Source organism: Macaca thibetana, chromosome 8 (genome assembly GCF_024542745.1).
Source record: "Macaca thibetana thibetana isolate TM-01 chromosome 8, ASM2454274v1, whole genome shotgun sequence".
Classification (NCBI taxonomy): Eukaryota; Metazoa; Chordata; class Mammalia; order Primates; family Cercopithecidae; genus Macaca; species Macaca thibetana.
In genome coordinates, this window is record NC_065585.1 from 47,974,361 (window position 1) to 47,996,102 (window position 21,742).

At 36.6% G+C, this 21,742-nt stretch overlaps 3 protein-coding genes across 17 annotated transcripts in view; 2 read left to right on the forward strand and 1 right to left on the reverse strand.

Moving 5' to 3' along the window:
- LOC126960839 (cytochrome b-c1 complex subunit 7) overlaps positions 1-21,742 on the forward strand; it is a 1,171,628-nt gene that overhangs the window by 255,868 nt on the left and 894,018 nt on the right. Inside the window, exon 1 of one of the 15 annotated variants that reach the window (XM_050800597.1) lies at positions 12,955-12,958. The exons of the other annotated variants lie outside the window; for them this stretch is intronic. The gene's annotated coding sequence lies outside the window, so the exon portion shown is untranslated. Of the gene's footprint in view, positions 1-12,954; positions 12,959-21,742 lie in introns of those variants that run through there. 15 annotated transcript variants of the gene reach the window in all.
- TSPYL5 (TSPY like 5) overlaps positions 1-21,742 on the forward strand; it is a 321,724-nt gene that overhangs the window by 127,501 nt on the left and 172,481 nt on the right. The gene's annotated exons all lie outside the window — the stretch shown is intronic.
- CPQ (carboxypeptidase Q) overlaps positions 2,716-21,742 on the reverse strand; it is a 498,229-nt gene continuing 479,202 nt past the window's right edge. The window contains exon 9 of the mRNA XM_050800514.1: positions 2,716-3,195. Within this exon, the coding sequence (XP_050656471.1) occupies positions 3,032-3,195 (164 nt within the window). The 3' untranslated portion in view covers positions 2,716-3,031. The remainder of the gene's footprint in view (positions 3,196-21,742) is intronic.

The window sequence follows — 21,742 nt, forward strand, 5'->3', positions numbered from 1 at the left end:
ATCTCCAAATGACCAACAAACTTATTAAAAAATGCTCAACATCACTAACCATCAAGGAAATGCAAATTGAAACCACAGTGAAATACCACCTTACTCCAGTCAGAATGGCCATTATTATTATTTTTGAGACAGGGTCTTGCTGTCACTGAGGCTGGAATGCGGTGGCATGATCACAGGTCACTGCATCCTTGACCTCCTGGGCTCAAGAGATCCTCCCACCTCAGCTTCCCAAGTCGCTGGGACCACAGATGCATGCCACCATGCCAGCTAATTTATTCTTTATGTTTATTTTTTGTACAAAAAAAGATCTCACAATATTGTCCAGGCTGGTCTTGAACTCCTGAACTGAAGCAATCCTCCTGCCTTGCCTTCCGAAAGTTCTGGGATTATAGGCACGAGCTACCATGCCTGGCCCCAGAATGCCCATTATTATAAAGTCAAAAAACAACAGACATTGACTGGATGTGGTAAGAAGGGACTGCTTATACACTACTGGTGAGAATGTAAATTAGTACAACCTCTATGGAAAACAGTATAGGGATTTCCCAAAGAACCAAAAGTATATCTACCATTTTATCCAACAACCCCATTACTGGGTATCTACCCCAAGGAAAATAAGTCATTATATCAAAAGACACTGGCATGCATATGTTTATTGCAGCACAATTCACAGTTGAATAGGTATAGAACCAACCTAACTGCCCATCAACTGATGAGTGGATGATGAAAATGTGGTATATATACACCATGGAACACTGCTGAGTAAGCTACAAACAAGAATGAAATGTTTTTTGCAGCAACTTGGATGGCGCTGGAGGCCATTATTCTAAGTGAAATAACTCAGGAATGGAAAACTGAATACTGTATATTCTCACTTATAAGTGGGAGCTAAGCTATGGGTATACAAAGGTATACAGAGTGGTGTAATGGACATTGGAGACTCAGAAGCGGGGAGGGTAAGAGGGAGGTGAGGGATAAAAAACTACATATTGGATACAATGCACACTAGTTGGGTGAGGGGCGCACTAAAATCTCAGGCATTACGACTATACAATTCATCTGTGTAACAAAAACCATTTGTACCTCAAAAGCTATTGGAATTAAAAAATATATATATATATATATTTAAAGCTGAGCACAGTGGCTCATGCATGTAATCCCAGCACTTTGGGAGGCTGAGGCAGGCTGATCACTTGAGTCCAGGAGTTCAAGACCAGCCTGGGCAATGTGGCGAAACCCTGTCTCTACAAACAAACTAAACAAAACACACACACACACAAATTAGCACCCTTTAGTTCAACTACTCAGGAGGCTGAAGTGGGAGGATCACCTGAGCCTAGGAGGTGGAGGTTGCAGTGAACCGAGATTGCACCACTGCACTCCAGCCTGGGCAACAGAGTTAGATACTGTCTCAAACAAAACAAAACAAAAACAACACGCATGCACACACACATATGTATATATATATTTTAAAGTTTCAAAACCCTTAAAAAGCAAAAAATATTCTATGTATCTCTTGGTATATAGTCTTTTGATACTTAGTCTTTTGTCTAATATTCTTGTTAATCAGTTCATTCATATATTTAATAAGGTGTTTCTCAAATATTATCTAGCATTTTTAGTCATCTTCAGTGTAAGGGCCAGTTAGAGTACTGGTGTGCTACTTCATCAGAAACGAAAGATCCTACTCTGTCTTTCAATCGTTTTATTATCATTAATACAACTGATGCTTTGTACTCTCCTTCTGAAAATCCAATTACACACATACTAGAACAACTTGATATTGTATCACAATTCTTGGATGATTCACTCTGGCTTTTTTTTTTTTTTTCTGGGTGATTCACTCTGGCATTTTTTTTTCTTTTCTCTTTTTGGATAATTTCTATTGGCATATATTCAAGTCCACTGATGCTCTCTGCAGCCTTGTGCAGTTGGCTGATGAGTCTGACAAAAAAATTTTATATCTCTGACATTGCATTTTTTAACATATTTGACTCCATTTTATGATTTCCAACACTGCTGAAATTCCCCTTCTGTTCATGTGTGCAGTCTATTTTTCTTACTAGATCTTTAACATAATTATCATAGTTAGGTTAAACTCCTCTGATCATTCAAACTTCTGGGTCATCTCTTAGTCTTGTTCTCTTAATTGCTTTATCTCTTGACAATAAGTTCATTTTTTCTTGTTTTTCTTTTTTTTTGGTGTGTCTTGTAATTTTTTATTGAATATTGGATGTTGTGTGAGGAAAAATAGTAGAAATTGGCTCCAGAGAGGATGGGGATTACTGTGTTTGCTCTAGACGGCTCTGAAAATATTATTGAGCCTCTCTGAGCTTCAATCATGTCATCAGCAAATTGTGAATAAGCACCAACTTCATGGAAATGTTGTGTAAAATATACAAAACATAAATGCAAAATTGCATTGCTATTTATCTAGTGACGGACCCTAGTACTTATCTTTAATAAGGCAATTGAATTATATATTCTTGATTTTTTCCCCAAATGATAATATCCTTTTTTCCTGCAAATTAAAAAATTCCGAAGTTCATTTTAAAAATTCACATAATATGAAAATATACAAATTAGAAAGTCAAATGCCTCCATATATTCAATTAAGATCATACTAAAATTGAGTAATTCTTCTACTCCTTCAATAAATAATATAAACCATATTTTCATATTTAATGTTTATGTTCATAAATGAACACATAAAAATCAGAGATCTTCCAAAAATTTATTGTGTTTAGTTTTAAAGTGGAAACGATGTTTTTAAGAGGTGATATAAAGAAATGCCCTCACTGTGACCCCTATCATATGTTGATTCTATGTGGTGGAAGGGAGGGGAGAATGATTCCTTTTTCTAGAATCAGAGAATTTGGAAAGTATCAAGAAAGATAATAACAGAAAACATGAAATAGAGTTGCGCTTTGAAGATGAATTAGATGAAATTGTTATGTGAAGAGGGGTTTTCCAAAGTTGCAGAGCCAGGATTCCTGGCCAGAAGCATGAAAATGTTTCTTTCTTGCTGTTTCTAGGACCTAGGCAGCATTTCTTCCATGTCTGCAACAACATAGGAAACAACAGCCCAAACAGCAGCAGCAACATTCATCTGCTTTGGATCCATGACAGTCATGGTGTCTCCGTGGGAGTGATGGAAGAAGAAATACTTGTATAAGTCATCAAGTAGACTGGCTCCTGCAGATAAAAGAGGAAGAATTCTTAGTGGAGTATTTTGACAGACACTGCTGAATACACACACCTCTCCCTCTTCACTTTTGCCTGCTCCTATTGTACACTCTGCAATAGCAAAATAATTACTTTTCCAGGCTCTCTTGCAGCAAGAAATGTCCATATGTCACCATTCTGATGACTATAATGTGAGTACCCAGCTGTGGGTGAGTTCTAGAAAAATCTTTAACTTCGTTGACGAAGAGTTGGGAAAATACCCCTAACGCTGCATTAAAGGCAGATGAGAACTTTGGAGCTTCATGGGGCAAAAAACCCCTAAACTGAAAATGGCAGAGTGGAAGTAGCCTGCATTTAGAAAATATTGCTAACTCTCTCAAGAAGCTCTGCACCGCCTTCTTCTGGATTTCCAGTGATATAAGGGAAAATAAACTTTTATTTGTATAAGTAACTGAGACAAATGCCTCATATTTATAAAAAGACAGTATCTTCTTTGTATCTGCATGTTTGCAAATGATGTACCTTCCTGGATACAAAAGAAAGTCAATACCCCTTTGTTCAAGTTTTCCTTCTCAAATCATCCATTTACTACCTAGAGTCATAATGTCCCCAGCAACCTCCAAGGGCACCAGCAGGAGTCTCTGCCCCACTTCAAAGCTTCCTTCTCATTCAAGTGGGAAGCCTTTTGCTAGTTTCAGTCATGGATCATAGCCTCAGGGAAACTTCACTGTCTCTTATATATCCTTGAAAACCTACTATGCTCATCTTACGGATTCTAGTTGCAGTTCTTTAGCCTCTAGCTAGCTTGATTGATTGGTTGGTTGACTGTTTTATTGTGAAATATACCAAACACACATAAGATTGTAGAGAACATAAATGTATATTATAAAGGGTGACAATAATAAGTATATATATATGTCCATAATTCAATTCAAGAATGATATTACTAGTATCTTGGAAACCCATTTATGACACCCCTGCCCATTGCGGATCTTTTCCTCCCTCCAGAGGTACCCACTAGCCTGCCTTGCCTCTTAATCACTCCTTGCTTTTCTACAGTTTTACCACTTCATACTTTACCACATATATGTATTTGACTATATATAACAAATATACATGTACAGATAACACAGTTAATATTGCTTACTTTTGAACCATATCCTCCAGATATATTTCTTCAGCTTGCTTTTTCCATCCAAACATAGATAAGATTTATCTATGCTGTTGTGTCTAGCTGTAGTATTTGCATGTTTTATTGCAGTACATTACCTCTTTGTATTTATTTTTTATCCATTTTACCAACAATGGTCATTTAGGTTGTTTCCAGTTTTCTGTTACGTGTTGCTACCAACACTCTCAAGGCTTTGAATGTAGGAGTGGTTTGCTGGGCTATAGAGTATGTGTGTGTTCAATTTTACCATGCAATTCCAAAATGTTTTCCTTTTCAATTTACACTGACACTGTTAGTATATGAGTCATTCTCTTGCTTCACATAGTCTACAGCACTTGATATTGTCAAACTAATTTTTGTAAATTTGGTGAGTGTGAAATGTTAGCTCATTCTCAGTTTTAAAAGTGAGACTAATTGTGAGATTAAGTATGTTTTTAACTATGGATTTTTTTTTGTCATTTATGTGTGTTTTCTCTTTTGTGAAGTTCTTGTTCATGCATTTTGTCCATTTTTCAATGGATTTGTCTTTTTCTTATTGACTTGTAAGAGTTCTTGGCATAATTTAGATACTACTCTTCTGTTAGTAAGTTTGTATATATCATTTCCCAGTTTGTGGCTCATCTTTTTACCCTGTTTAGTGTGTGTTTTGATGAGTAAGTGTTCTTACTTTCAACGTAGTTGGATTTATGAATCTTTTCCTGTAAGATTTGTACTGTTTATGTCTTAAGAAGTCCTTCCTTACCCTAATATTATAAAGATATTCTCTGATATTCCAATCTGAATTTTAAAAAGATTTTATTTTTGTTTTTAAGTTCTCACCCACCCAGAATAGGAAATGATTTTCGTGTTGGGTGTGAGGTAGGATTCTATTTTCAGTTTTCCATTGTCTAGAAACATTTATTGATTAGTAGTACATCGTCTTTCCCCACTGATCTGTGGTACCGATTGTGCCATATTAACTTTCCTTATATGTTTATTTTTGTGCTAATTGTTTCAATGATCTATTTGTCTATCTCTGCAACAATGCCACACTATCTTAATTGCTATTACTTTAGAATCCTTGATATCCCTTAGGACAAATTCCCTCACTTTCTCTTCCTGCTTCTTCAGGAGTGTTTTGATTATTCAGAACCATTTGCTCTTTCAGATAAATTTTAGAACCATCTAAATATACTCCAAAAGTATTTTTGGATTTTGATCAGAATTGTGGTAATATCTATTTTAAACTGGGGGAAAACCTAACATCTTTTTTTTAGAATATTGTGTTCTTATCCATGAAAATGGTGTGTTGATATATGTTTCTATTTGTCTTCTGTAATGTCTTTAAAGTTTTATAACAGTTTTACATATCTTTTGTTAGTTTTCTTTCTTTGATGGCTTATATATTTTGTTGCTATTGTAAATTTTCATTTTGAAAAACCTACATTTTCTATTTGTGACTCTCCAGTTTTAGTATCAAGGATGTGTCTGATTCATAACATGGTTTTCGTTCTTTTTTATATACATTCTGGGATAGTTTGTGTAAGATTAGAATTATTTATTTCCTGGTTATTTTGTAGAACTTTTAACAAAGCCGTCAAAGTCTGATGTTTTCTTTATGATAACAATTTTAATGATTCAATTTCTTTCATGGTTATTGGGCTATTCAGGTTTTCTACTTATTCTTGAATTAACTATGGAAATTACATTTGTCTAGGAATTTGTGAGTTTTGCCCAAATGCTCAAAATAATTGGCATGAAGTTGTCAGTAATATCCTATTTTTAATTTTCGTTGATGTCTGCAGCACCTATAGTGATGCCCTCTTTTTCATTCTTGATGTTGATTATCAGTGTTTTCTCGTTTTTTTTTTTTTAATCTTGCTTGCAGTTTGTCAGTTTTATTAGTATTTTGAAGAAAAAGAAAAGATGATGACTTTCATTTTTTGGATACTTTCTATTATTTAGTAGTTATTCTTCCATTGATTCCTGCTTCTAAGTTTATATTATGCTTATATTATTTTACTTCTCCTTTCTTTGAATTTACTTGCTTTTTTTCCCTAATTTTTGGAGTTAAACACTCAGTTTATTACTCTGCAGACGTACTTTGTCTCTAGTATCTGCAGTAAGGCTATAATCTTCCCTCGATACTGCTTTAGCTGTAGCTCACCAGTTCCCATTAGTAGTTTCATGACAATTCAGTTCTAAATATTTATTCATTTGTAGTTTGACTTTTTTCCTCGACTCATGAGTTAGAATGCATTTTTTAATTTTCAAAAGTATGACGTTTTCTAAGTTATTTTTTCATTATTGATTTCTAATTTAACTGTTAGAGGACATTGACTATATGATACAGATTCTTTGAATTTTGTTGATGTTTGCTCTATAGCCTATTATATGATACATTTTTGTAAATGTTCCATATGTATTTGAAGAGAATGTGCTTTCAGTGCTCATGTAAGTCCATTAGATCAAGCTTCTTAATTGTGTTCTTCAAACCTTTTAACTCCTTACTGATTTATTGTGTATTCGACCCATCAGTTTTGAGAGAGATGTGTGAAAATGTCCCTTTGTGATTTTGAATATATTGTAGTTCCAGTAATTTTAAAAATATATTTCAAAGTTATGTTGTTAGGGGTATACAAATTTAAAATTAGGTATCCCTGGAAAATTGAAAATTCATCTGTAGCATTGCTTTTTGTTCTGGAAGTCTAGTTTTTCCTAATATTTAAGATAGACACACCTGCTTCTTTTTGCAGAGTATTACCCTGGTATGTCCTTTCCTATCGTTTTACTGGCAGCCTTTCTCTGTCTCATACTTTTAGGAGTTTCTCTTATGAATCGTTTAGAGTTGAATTTGTTTTTGCTTCTATCTGTTTATTGTGTTTTCTAGGTTTCTTTTTTTTTTCTTTCTTTCTTGCCTTCGTTTGGGTTGATTTTTTTCCCTCCTCTCATTCATTTTCTCCCCAACTCTATAGTTTGGAAGTTACATGCTTTATTTCAATTCTTGCAGTGGGGACCTTGGAAATTATAGGTTACATATTCATCTTAATAAGTCTAAAGTTAATCAATATCTTATAAAGCACATTAGTGGCCCCAAGTTTTGTACTTGTCCTAGAGGCACTCACTGCTCAGTAAAACCCAATGATCTAGGCAAACAGGGATTAGCAGACAAATGCCAGGCCCCAGGGTTTTCCTACTTCTATAGATTTTCATTATTTCTATTATTTCTCACCTCTGAGGAATTCGCTTATTTTGCCTCCTGCTAAGTCATGTATTATAAAAAGACAATTATTATTATATCCAATAACTATATTAGGGAAGGGGACGGATGTTTCTATGTTTCTGGTAACCACATTGCTAGGATTTCCCTCTTTGAATCCCCTACTTCCTGTCTTGTGGACTGGACATTGCTATTGTTCTTGAGCCATCCATTGCCCCAGGATGCCATCTAGGTTTTCTCCAAGCCCAACCCAAGTTCTTACAACTTCGTACCAGAGTTTTCCCCTATCTACTCCCAGAAACCCCTTGTTCTGGGGTGGAATACTTAGGATGTCAACACACAGATATAGGCACAGGTTTCCAGATGAACAGAACATGCGAGCATTCCAGTTTGGTTGATATTGGGGGGTAACTTGGGCTAATTATTGGCAGATAAAGTTGGCAACCACTTGTGAAGGTCCTAAATGTAAGGCTGAAAATAGACTGAATGTAGTTCACAAATGTGGAGCCATGGTGGCCGGGAGATGAATAGGAAGGTGGGGTGACTAGAGCTGCACCTTAGGGAGATGCTCCAAAAAACTTGAAGGAGAAATTGTGTGAACAACCACGAAGGTGAGTATACAGCTGGAGAAGAGGTCCAGTCTGGGGAGAAGTGAGAGGGACCAGGGCCAGGTGATGACATCTTGACCTCCAGAAGGCACAGATAACCACACTTCCCAGCAGAAAAGCTCAAAGTCTTTTTTTTTTTTTTTTTTGAGACAGAGTCTTGCTCTGTCGCCCAGGCTGGAGTGCAGTGGCACGATCTTGGCTCACTGCAAGCTCGGCCTCCCGGGACTACAGGCACCTGCCACCATGCCCCTGGCTAATTTTTTGTGTTTTTAGTAGAGACAGGGTTTCACCGCATTAGCCAGGGTGGTCTCGATCTCCTGACCTCGTGATCCACCCACCTTGGCCTCCCAAAGTGCTGGGATTACAGGCCAGAAGTCCATTTTAAAACCAGAAAATACTTTATGCCATGAACTCACAGCACACCCAGGGGAGACAAATCTGTATGTTTATTCTGGTAGTAGCTAGAAAGCACTTTAACAGAAACTGTGACATTTTAGAATTAGTTGAAGCTGGTGGGGAGTACATGCTCTCTGGACCCCACAGAGCATCAGGTGAATGTCAAATTCATGTACAAGGACAGAGTAAAAACCTTCAAAGAAAAGAAGTCACTGAGGGTGAATGGAGGATGAATTAGGATTGTGGATATCAGGAAACAGGAAGGGACATTTTATTCCAGCAGACAGCTTGGAACACTTGGGGCTGTTTCCTTCCCAGTCAGGGCTTCTTAAAGATACTGCATGGTGGTTGACAGACAAAGGCTCCAAATTCCGTATTTCAAAAAGAGAGGCAAGAAATATTTGTCCATGCCCTCTTCAGAGCTCCAAAATTCTCAGACTGAAGGAATTTGGCTGCCTTCCTTTAGAACTAGTGACTTGAAGAAGGCATTTCCTCAGATATCATCTAAGTTCCCATGAACGTTCTACAAAACTAAAACAACTCCAAAACATCTTCTCTCACTAGTGAGAATGCTGGTAACTGCAGGATATACCAGGGTGGGCCCACCGGCTGGCTTGCAACTTTGTCTCTTTAGTTCCAAGGACATTTTATCAGTGACAGCTACTGATCTAAAAGACAGGCACTGAGGGAGATCCTGCACTTCCATTTCTGAGAGCACCTGACATCGCAAGGTGGGTGGGTCGGGGGGAATGTTAACTATCCCCAGGGATAAATTGCACAGGATCTTCTGACAGGTATATGAGCTCTGAAGAGGGAGTCATAAAATGCATTTATGAAATAGAAAGCTGGTAGAAGGAGCTTGCTCTGAAGGCAAATATTCTCCCTTGGAAACAAACTACAGCATTATTAGGGCAGTTTCACCATTAGGAAATTATTTCCAAGGGAGGTCTGGAGTTTAAGAATGTGAAGACATATCCTTCTGCATGTCAGCCAAGGAGCCGTTGCACCTAGGCAGGGAGATACAGCTGAGAGAATATGGGGTTTAGAGGCAGGTAGGGCTGGGTTCAAATTCAAATTCTTCTGCTTAAAAACTGAGTGACTTTGAAAGAATGATGTAAAGCCATTCAACTTTAGTTTTCTCAATTATGAAATAGGGCTAATGATATCCAGCTTCCAAGAAGCTTGTGAGGATTAGTAGGTGCTCAATTAATTCTTTATTATAGTTGTTATACAGCCACAAAGATGAACCAGTCCATAGCAACAGCATCATGATCAATTCATTACAACTTGGAGGATTTAAATTCCAATTTAATAAATCAAGGTTGTGACGATCGCTGTTAAAGATGGAACAGCTGGTCTGTGATTCTAGTCTGTATCACAGACCTGACCCTGGTTTGGATTATTTTCCCTCTTCCCCCTTCCCTTGCTCCTTCTTATTCTCTATGAATCTTTCTTTTTTTTTTTCTGTAAACATTCATCTCACAGAAAATATTTTCCAGCTACGTGACTGGGTGAAGACCATCTGATGAATATTATAAAAAATACCCGAGGTGCCCCACACTGTTCACAGCAGATTCCAGCCTTCACAGGGTGCTCTCACTAATGACTGCGGCTTGTGCAGAATGTTGGAACAAGACTGAATACCTGCTAATTCCTGAAGAGATGGGTGGGCACATACACAAAGATTCTCAAAGTCCCCATTATTGTAGGTTGACTCTCATTCATATGTAATCAGTGAGTTTTCATGTACACAAATTAAGCAATTTGTGTTATGAGAAGTTTTTGAAAGACATTCGAAAGCACTGAAAGTTTAAATTCAAGTCTGTTATTTTAGTACATACACTGGCTACTGTGGTTCTGTGTGAAGGATGCATTCACAGGCGAGCAGCTGTGGGAAATCCATTTCTCCTTTTATAAACACATCTTGAACAGTCTGGGGTATGCAATTTAATTGCCATGGAATGTATTATAGACATTCCCTGATCATAATTATGGGTTAGGGAAGAATGTTATGGTCTTAACATATTCCCTGCAAGAAAACTTAGTCCCTCTAGAATCCTTAAAATACTAAAAATACATTTAAAATTTAATCAAAACTATTATTATTTTCAGCAACATTAGCAAATGAAAAAAAACACACATTATTACCAAAACAATTAGAAAATCAATTCATGGGATTTGCAGACACTTAATCTCTCTTTTCAAGGGGGCAGTTTAATCCCTACTGTATTAAATCTTACTGAAAATTAGACTCAAAAGCAGTTCATTAACAGTTTCCTAACACATAGCTCCCTAGAAGAAAAAGCAACTCAACTCATAAGAGGGGGCAAAAAGGAAAGGAAAACAAAGGACAAGACAGGACCAGAAAGTAAAAAAAAAAAAAAAAAAAAAAAAAAAAGGAATCCTCAAAAATCCATTAAAAGTGTTCTAGTTTTAGTTTCTAAACTCTCAAGCTACCCAAGAATCTGCAAACTTGGGTGAAAAAGTTTTAGGTGTGCCACTAAGCCTATGTACCTTCGGTCTCTTTGGAAACCTTGGCTTGGCTATGGGGATAATTTTGACCACATAGTTTAGGTCAACACCAACACCTCTGGTGGACTTGCAGGTCCCAGGGTATCCGAACTGTGTGATAATGAGTCATCTTTCTGTAAGGTTGTAAAACTGTGTGGCAGCAGTAACTAGGACTAGTTAATCAGTACTACATGAGGATGATACTACAGACTCCCCATATAGGGGAATTGCAAGAATAATAGTCACTACTTGTTGAGTGCTTTCTGTGTACTGAGGACTTTCTGGAGATGATTTCATTGAATTGGCCCCATGAGGGAGGGATCTTCATGTGTCTTTAACAGATGGAAAATAGATCTCTGTAACTTGTCTAATGTCATACAGTAATAAGTGGTAGAAATAGGATTCAAACCCATGTGTCTCTGATCTGAAATCCATGCTCTGTACCTTCTCTCACTGCCCTATCCCAGTAAATGTGTCTTCTGCAGTGGGAAACCATTTGTATGAATTGCTTTGTTTGCAGCTCTGATCTTCCACCCCTATTCTACTTTATGACAAGGAGATGGAAACTTGGGTTGGAGGTATCCTGGACCATGAAATACAGTGAAGACTTGAATTACATTCACACAGTGGCCAGAAGATGAATGGCAGCCCTACTTGATGTTGAGCCCGTCGCTCTGGCCAGGCCACACTCTGCAGGCCTGAAAGTCCTCCTGGGACTTCCTGACCATTCAATCTAAAGTCCACCCCTCCATGTGGTCACTCATTTTCTCCCTTACCTTGATGCTGCTTCTTGTTTTCTTTTTCATAGCACTATTTACCAGCTGAAACAATATTATCATGGTTTTTTTATTTGTTGTCTGTCTTTTCTGCTAGAATGTAAGCTCCTTAAGAGCAGGGGCTTTTTCATCCCAATCCTCAATGCCTGGCACATAGTGGGTGCTTAACAGATATTTGTTGAATCACTAAATGGATAAATGAAAAAAATTATTAACGTGTAATGGGACAAAAGCAGAAATAAAGATTGACTCCATCCTTCTTTTCTGCAGCAACTTACGGTAAGTCAGTCCCACTTTCTGGGGCTTCTACTCTCAGCTTCTGCCTTGGAGAATGACAAGCCAGTGCTCCTTACCAAAACCATGTAAACATATAGCAGTATACAAGTTGAGATCCAAACACTATTATGTACTACTCAGAATGTTCTTATACCTTTCTCCACTCTTACAAAAATTATTCATGACTTAAAAATAAAGCAAAAAGGTAGGCAGTACATTCTTTCAATGTCATTCCAGGGCCAAGTTCACTCAAAGATTATTTATTAGAATCTACTTATTTTGACTCACTGCTTACTGTTGATTAAAGGCCCCAGATTTAGTGAAGTTACATGTTAACTTACAGATGTCTAAAAGAGATGAAAATGAATTTTGTCCCATAGAACAGATATCTCAAAAGTTACTGTTTATTGGCTTCTAAGACATTAACCAGTTTTTATCTAACCCAGCAATTTTATCCTAATGTATATTTATTAAGTTGCATAGACTTGGTTTTTCAAATGCTCTTTAAATTTGTTTAACATCTTACTGATATTCTCATTAATTAATGATTGAATAAAATTTTTGAAATGTATGAGATTCATGATTTTATCATCTAGAAAACTGTATTACTTTACCACCACCCACCTAACAAACTCTAAAAGAACAATCACATTCATATGCTTCTTGCAAAAGTTAAATGGCTCACAAAGTTCCCATCCATGATTTTATACACATACTCTAATGATCAAGAGCACTGAACAAACTGATCACCAATGTAAGGGCTGGCCTTCAGGTAGAAAGTATGCCTTCCCTCTGTATGTAGTTCATGGTCTCTAGGTATGAGGAGTATTGGGGGAAAATAAATATACATTACATATATGTATTTACATGTGCAAAAATATAAATATATATGTATATATGGAGAGACAGAAAGAGTATATATAGGTATATATGTGTGCATGTGTCTGTATGTGTATAAAATGCAGCTCTTCTTCAATACCTACCTATACTCCTTAATATCCTCTATTTCTCTTTTGACCCACCTCACACCCTCCACATGACTCTAGGTTCATTATCTTTGAGTTTATAATTTTCTGTGTGTGCAGGTGTGTCAAAAACATATATAGTGATAAAGAAACATCCACACCTCCTTACCATTCTATTTTGAATTGTACTCATGTTTATATATCAGGCTCAGTTTATTGTTTTCACCTTTGTCTATATAGAATTTACTGCCCACTCTCTTTTCATGGTCTGACGTCAATAAAGTTCTTCCTTCACCTATCTGAGCCAGCGTGACTCCTTGTAAATGCCTTTCTGCAGTTCTCTCCACACCTGGGGAATGATGCTCACTGAGAAAACATCATTAAAAATTGTTTCTGACAGAGCACACCATGAGAACATTCAGTGCATATGGGTTTTCAAACCTGAAAACACTCTAAAGATTATTTCCAGTGTAGAGTTTATAATGAAAGCTTTAAAATAATCATGCTTTAGTATAATCATGTTCAAATGGACAGATTTTTGATAGCTGGCTACAAACACAAGGAGGTTATAAAGCCACAGTGCAGTGGAAGTCAGGTTTTAGCAGAGACGACATTTGAACTTAAACATCTTCCCCACCTCTTCATGCCCACCGCTCATTATGTTGGCAAAGCAGAAACAAGGGAATTAGACAAGTGGGAAGCATTACATGAAAATGCTGTTTCTGATCAAATTCCCATCTGAAATTGGAATAGTTTAGCAGGACTGTTTGGCAGGACTGCTGCACGGATGCCCAGGTGACACAATGGAGCTGGAGTCCCAATTTTGTCAGCCATTGTTAATGCTTATGGTATTGGAGGCCAACTGGTTCACAGTAATATGAGAGAGGTCACAAGGGAGAATCCACACACCCCTGACCAGTGGTTTTCACTTCCACATGGCCAAGCTGAGGAATTTATAACATCTACATGTTATCATAGAGCACTTAAGCACGAAGAGTCTAGGAAAAAAGAAACCCTGGCTTTATAAGAAGTCTTGACTACCTAATTCTTTACAACCTTTAAAAAGGTTTAAAAATTATAGGCAAGAAAAAGAGGATATTTTACCTATTCAAACTTGGATGAAACTATACTAATAATCAAAAAGGTTGAGTTTCCTTGAGATTGAAGGGAATGTTTTGCTGTGAATGGGAAACTAACTGGATATGAGACAAAAAACAGAAGCAACAGGTGTTTCTCTATAAGCAGGTCCACTTGTGGACTGGTAGTATTATTTGGAATTGGAATCAGTCTTGGGAACCTATAAAGGTCCTTCCAGTTATAAGATGCTGTTAATTTCCCCTCTTCTTCCCAACAAGTAGGGCAGGCTAAAATTGTTCTTTTAAAGGACTCTAGTATAAATTCATAGTGATTAAGCGATATTGAGAAATAAAATTATTTTAGAGAGGGTGTGCCCAACAATTTTAGGGGTGATGTCAAAGTGGCAGCGGCCCTCCACAAAATGCCTCTAGGGGCCGCTGTCAGCAGTAGAATTATAGCTAGAGGGACCAAGAATCTGAACCAAAATGGGCTTTTTTCATTTCCAGATATCATAGTGTCAAGGGCACAAGAAACTCTACCATGGATAATAGTAGGTAAACATATAAAAAAGTCTCACTACTAGAAAAATCCTATCTGAAAATGTGTATTAAATATAAGCTTAAATGCTAATGAATAATATGTATCATGTTCAGAAAAATGAAGACGGTGTCAAATGAATTTCTTTAGAGGCAGCTCTGGCCAATGAAGAAAATTGATCTGAGTGTGAGAGCCTTTGGATTCCTTTATATTTTCCATATTTGCTTATTTGTCAGACAGTATGGATTTATCCAAAATAAGTGTGCCTATGCTTTTGTGTAAGGCAATTGGTTACAAAAAAGATGACAACTACTTGGCTGATGCTACAAAATATTAGTGAGGTTTTTCCCAAACCAGGTTCTAAGGGAAGAACTACAAGGAAGACAAAAACAAGGCGAATTATCCTCGCTTCAAACCATAATCCTTGAAGATGAAACACAGTTAGAAGTTGACAACAGTGAAAAATCAGGTGAATGTTACCTAAATGTTCTAATATGCTTTCATTTTATTTATGCAAGTAGGCTTTTCTTTCCTGGTCACCTGGCAGTGTCCCATTTGGCAGCTCAATACAGCCTCTTTAACTGACTACCTGATGAAGAGATGCAAATATTTTTTTTTTTTGACACAAAACCTTCTAAAATATAACCTACTGAAAATCATTATGCAGTAAGGGAATGAATGAGCAAACCATGAAAAGCTTTGTGAATTCCAAAACAAAGGGAAACAAATGTGTTAGCAGCAGCCTGGGAAATGAATATGCTCTTAATGCAAATACACTTCACTTAAAGTACAAGGTTGATTCAAGGAATATCCACTAAATGCCAACGCTCAGGGAAACATCCTGACCCAAAGAAATTCATTTATAGGGAATCTACAAAGCTGAGGGGCAAATTTAGCATTTAAAGGTAGCTAAATTCCCACTGCTGTTTGTGGTTGACCCTCATTAATGTAATTTTTTAGGACACTCCTTATGATGAAGAAACAGTGATTATTCTCAGTAGCCACACAAAATATAATTAAAGTACATTTGACCAATGCTTCTCCGGTGAGATAAACTGCAATTTACACATTTTTGTGAAAAAAACAGCTGATGATGATAAAGGAAGCTAATGCTACTTTGTGGGGTAACATGCCATTAGCTGTTTCATCATTTATACTCAAACTCCAGAATTATGGGCAAGGTAAACGATGCTTGAGATTTGCTGCTGCAGATCCTGAAATAGTTTCCAGTGACAAGTTTATAAATCACACCAGGAGTCCTGCTGTTTCACCTCCTGAGTCATTTTTCTCTAAAGCCTTTAGAATTCTTGACAAAAGGTGGGGAGGAAAGTGTGCTGTCCTTTACTAATTAAACCGGTAAAAAGGCCTCATGATGGAGGACATGGAACATGAAACATGAATTATTTCTTATTTAATAATTTCATATAGCTGAGAAATAGTCACCCAGCTGCTGTAAAGAGGTTAAATGACTACTCGATGATCACAGTTAGGTTTACAGTGTATCAACCTTTCACTCATTTTTGTATACATAGCAGGGCAGAGGCTAATGTAGTGAGACTTGCGTAGAAGGATTTTGGAAAGGGCATCATATTCATTCATCTTATATCTACTCAGCTCCCACAAAGTGCCAAGTACCTTGCTAGGCCCTGGAGAAACAGTGGTGGGCATAATTTCCGTGCCTGCTTTCACAGAACTTTCAATCTAGGGGAGTACATCTGTGGAAATGAGGTTGACTGGAATATAAAAGAGCACAGCTAAAAACTACTTGAGATTCTGCAGATAAAGCTTAACAAGAAAAAAGCCTCATTTTCCCTAAGTTCCTGATTGGAATGCAGTGGAGATTGTTTATGGATATGTTAGTGGATGGCACAGGCTGTTTCGCTGTGAGCATGGTACAGAGATTGGGAAATAGCATTCCTACTTTTTGTCTCTGGAGGAAATGATATATGGTTTAATGATGAAACATGTAACAAAATCATAACCACAATCATAGCCAGGATTTACTAAGTACTTTCTATGAGCCTGTACTAAACACTTACAGGTATGATCTTATCAGAGCCTCACAATGATTCTATAATTATTATTATCCTCATTTTACAGATGAGTAAACTTTGGCTTTAAGGTAATGATGATGATTATAAGCAAAAGAGTCTGGTGAGAGGATGTGTAGGCCGTTTTACTTGGTTCTGAATTCGTATTTACTCATCTTAGGGAGAAGACCACAGGAGTGGGGAGTCGTGGCCCCAGAGTGGAGTGAGAGGGCAATTCCGTGAAGCTGCCATCCTCAGATGGCCCCTGCCCGCACCAGCACCCATCTCTTCTTTCCAGGGAACTTCTCATATGAATATGTGCTTTTTGAAATCCCTTTTATTAGATTTCCTGTCTCATTTGTAAATTTCCAAAATGATATCTTTCTCTTTCTTCTGATTCAGCCCCACGTGCCTGGTGACAGACATCTAACCACTCTGCTGGTTTAGTAGTGAATCCCACTCTGTCTGTGGTGGGTAGGTTGTCAGAATAGCTACTGACCTTCCTAATATTTAGACTCACGTCCCCCTGGAGAAATGTCTCCTCCCCTTGGAAGTTTTCTTTTCGCATAATCAGGACTGGGAGAGAACTTCTCTAGTCCAACCATCATCTAATGTTTTAAATCACTTCATAATATCCCTAATATGTGGCTGTTGAGCCTTTTCTTGAATATCTCTACTAATAGGAAAAGCAGCGCTTTCCACAGTCGTCCATCTCAATTGCTCTCCAGGCATGCATTCATTCAACTTATAACTACGTTCGTAAAAGGAGCTGAGGAGAAAGTTTTAAGCAAAGGACTGTGATAGTTGGGCTAAGCACCCAACCTTAAGGAGGCCCAAATAGGAGAGCTAGGACTTACACACCAGGAACAAATCATGAGATCCAAAGTGAGAGCTCAGAAGACAGAAAGGTCAGCTCCTATTGTGATGCCCAATCAGATCAAAACAACCCATGCCAATTTCCTAATTCTCTGAGTGACTGAAGGAATTCATAGTGCTGCAACACCTTGGAAAAGAGCTGGATAACAGTAAGTGCTAATATTGCTTCTATCATGAACAACAAAATACTTAGCTGCTTTTTATGCAAAATTTGAATAGAATAGAAAATACTCATTCTAAGTGTACATTTGACAAGTTTTGACAAACGAACACACTTGTGTAACTACCACAGCAATAAGATGCGAAACATTTCCATCACTCCTAAAAGTTCACTCATGGCCCTTTTCAGTCCATTCCTTCCCACCCCCGTCTCAGGCAACCGTTGGTTTGATTCCTGTCACTATGGATTAGGCTTGCCTTTCCTGTACTTTTACATGAGAGGAATCATACAGTGTGATCTCTTGTGTCTAGCTTCCTTTGCTCAGCATAATGATTTGGGAATTCATCCACATTGTTGCATAGTTTGTTTATTCTGGACATTTTAGTGAGTGTTAGCAATGTCTTGTCTTGGTTTTAATTTGTATTTCTTTTTCTTTTCTTTTTTTTTTTTTTGGGACGGAGTCTCGCTCTGTCATCCAGGCTGGAGTGCAGTGGCGCAATCTCGGCTCACTGCAGCCTTCACTTCCCAGGTTCAAGTGATTCCTGTGCCTCAGCCTCCTGAGTAGCTGGGACTACAGGTGCGTGCCACCACGCCTGGCTAATTTTTGTATTTTTTGTAGAGTGCCACCACACCTGGCTAATTTTTGTATTTTTTGTAGGGTTGGGGTTTCACCATGTTGGCCAGGCTGGTCTCAAACTCCTGACCTCAAGTGATCTGCTGGCCTTGGCCTCCCAAAGTGCTGGGATTACAGGTGTGAGCCACCACACCTAGACTTAATTTGTATTTCAGTGATGACTAATGATCTCAAACACCTTTTCATGTACTTATTGGGGATTGGTGTATCTTCTTTGTGAAATGTTTGTTAAAATATTTTGCTCATTTTTTCTTAAGTTGTTAGTCTCCTTTTAATTGAGTTGTAATAATTACAAGTTCTTTGTCAGATGTATGCACTGTATTTTCTCCTCTGTGGTTTGCCTTTCATTTTCTTAATGGTATCTTCCAAAGAGTGGAAATTTTACTTTTGACGCTGTCCAATTTATCAATTTCTTTAAGTGGTTAGTTCCTTTAGTAATCTAAGAAATGTTTGTCTAACCTGAGGTCAAAAGATTTTTCTCCTATATTTTCTTCTATAATTATCATAGTTTAAGATTTTACATTTAGGTTTATGATCCATTTTGAGTTAATTTTTGTGCAGGGTATGAAGTAAGGGCTAAGGTTCATTTTTTTCCCCTTAAGGATATCTGTTTTAACACTATTTGTTGTAAAGACTATCCTTTTCCCATTGAATAACCTTGTACTTTTGTAAAAAATTAGGTGACCATATATGCACATACCTATTCTATTCCACTGATCTGTCTATTCTTATGCCAATATGCCAATACCACATGACTTTGATTCTTGTAGGTGAATGGAAAGTTTTTGAAATCAGAGTAAGCCCTCAAACTTTTTTTCTCCTTTTTCAAAATTTGTCTTTCATTTATTTAAGTCTGCTTAAAAATCTCCTAATTTTACTTTACTTTAATTTTACTTTACTCCTAAGTGTACTTTACTAAAATTATTATTGAGTAGTTCATGTTCTTTGATGTTATTTTAAAAATATTATTTGCTAGTTGTTATTATACATACATAAACTTTAGTTTTATATATTGTGAAGTTTGCCAAGTTTACTTCTTACTTCTAGTAGCATATGTTTGTAGTTTTCTTAGGATTTTCTATGCACTGTGAAAGTTATCAGAATAAAAATGAAGCCATAAATGTTATGAAAACCCTAACAAATACAGCTAGGGAAGGTCATGAAGAGAAGGTTCTCATGCTTGCATGCCTGATAACAAAAAAGACTGCTAAAACCACAACTTTGCACAAGGACCATCGACTTTGCATAAAGCTTACTTCTGTAAGTACACCTGCCCAGCAGCTACCTGTCCAACCTCAGAAGGTGTCACTCTTGTTATTTTTTCTTAATTTTTTTTTAAATTATAGGTTTAGTGGGTACAAGTGCAGAAGATGTGTATATATTGTGCAGTTATGAGGTCTGGGCTTTTAGCGCACCCATCACACCCTTCTTATTTATCTCTGTAGTCAAGGGTCATTATTGCAAAACAATTATGTAATCTTCCTCATTTTTCCCTTGAAAAAGCTTTGTCTTCTTTATCTCCCTGAATACACACATAGTTTACTATGGCATAGATATTTCCATTGCAATGCTCTATTCCCAGATACACATCTTTGTTTCACAGAGCCTCTCTCTTTTAGTTATTTAGGTTGACAGTACACAATCCTGTTGTTTATTCATAATAATAATTTCACTACTTCCTTTGCAATCTGTAATCTTTCATTTCTTTGTCTTGTCTAATTACACCAGTTGGGACTTGCAATATGATGTTTAAATAGAAGTGGTGAGAATGGGAATCTTTGTCTTATTCCTCATCATAGGAGGAAAGCATTCAATCTTTCATAATTAAGATGAAGATTTGGCATCACTGCCTTTTAACAGTTTGAGGAAGCTGTTACTATTCCTAATTTTCCAAAAGTCATTATTATGAATGGCTGTTGAATTTTGTGCAATGCTTTTTATGCACCTCCTGAAATGATCATATGCTTTCCTTTATTATGTTAATGTGGTAAATTATATTGATTGATTTAAAAATATTAAACCAACCTTAAATTCCTAAGATAAATGCCACTTGAACATAGTATATTATCCAGTTTACATATTGCTGAATTTAATTTGCTTACATTTTGTTAAGAATTTTTGTGTCTACATTCATGAAGGATATTGGTCTACAGTTTTCTTACAAATATCTTTGGTTTTGATATCAGTGTCATATACAGCTTATAAAATGAATTGGGAAGTATTTACCTCTTTGTTTTCTTAAAGTTTGTATAGTCGTGTTATTATTTATCCTTTAAATGTTTGACAGAATTAATTAGGGAACTACATGGGCCTGGGGTTTTCTTTGAGTAAAGGCTTTTGCTTATGAATTCAATTCATTTAATGTATAGGGGTATTTAGGTTTTTTATTTCTTCTTGAATCAGTATTAGTAATTAGTCTTTTAAGGAATTTATGCATGTCATCTGCGTTGTTGAATTTTTTGGTATATGTTTGTTCATTAGAGTCCTTTTGTGTCCTTTTAACAACGTGTGTGTAGTCATGTGTCCTGTTTCACACCTGAGATTGCCAATTTGCATCTTCTCTTTTTTCTTGACCAGTCTGATAGTTCATCAGTTTTATAGTTTTGTTTCATAAAGTCAGTTTTAAAATTCATTGATTTTTCTCTATTATTTATTATTTTCTATTTCATTGATTTCTAGTTTTTTCTACTTAAGGTTAATATTTTTGTTGTTGTTAGCTTCTTAATGTGGAAGCTAGATCACTGATTTTAGAACTTTCTTCTTTTCTAACATAAGCATTTAGTCTACACATTTCCATCTAAGCATTGCTTTAGCTTCATCCCATACACTTGGATATATTGTGTTTTTATTATCAATAAGGTTCAAATAACTTCTAGTTTCCTGGTGATTTCTTCTTTGATCTATGGCTTATTTAGAAGTGTGATATTTAATTTCCAAGTATTTGGGAATTTTCTTGATATCTTAATGCTTTTGACTTCTTACCCAATTCCATGGTGGTCAACAAACAGATCTCATATAATTTTAATCCTTTTAAATTTGTTGAGATGCTTTTATGACCCAGCATATAGTCTATCATGGTGAATACCCCATGTGAAAAGAATGTACACCATGTTGTTGTTGAATGCAGTATTCTGTAATATCAATTTGATCAATTTAATTGATAGTATTGTTTGAATCTTCCCTATCCAGACTTTCCAGCTACTTGTTCTAACAACTGCTGAGAAGTGTTGAAATTTCCAGCCACAACTATAGATGTGTGTATTCTTTGAATTCTGTCAGTTTTTTCTTCATGTAGTTTTCAAAGCTTGTAATTGAGTGGATTTACTTTTTATTTATTTAT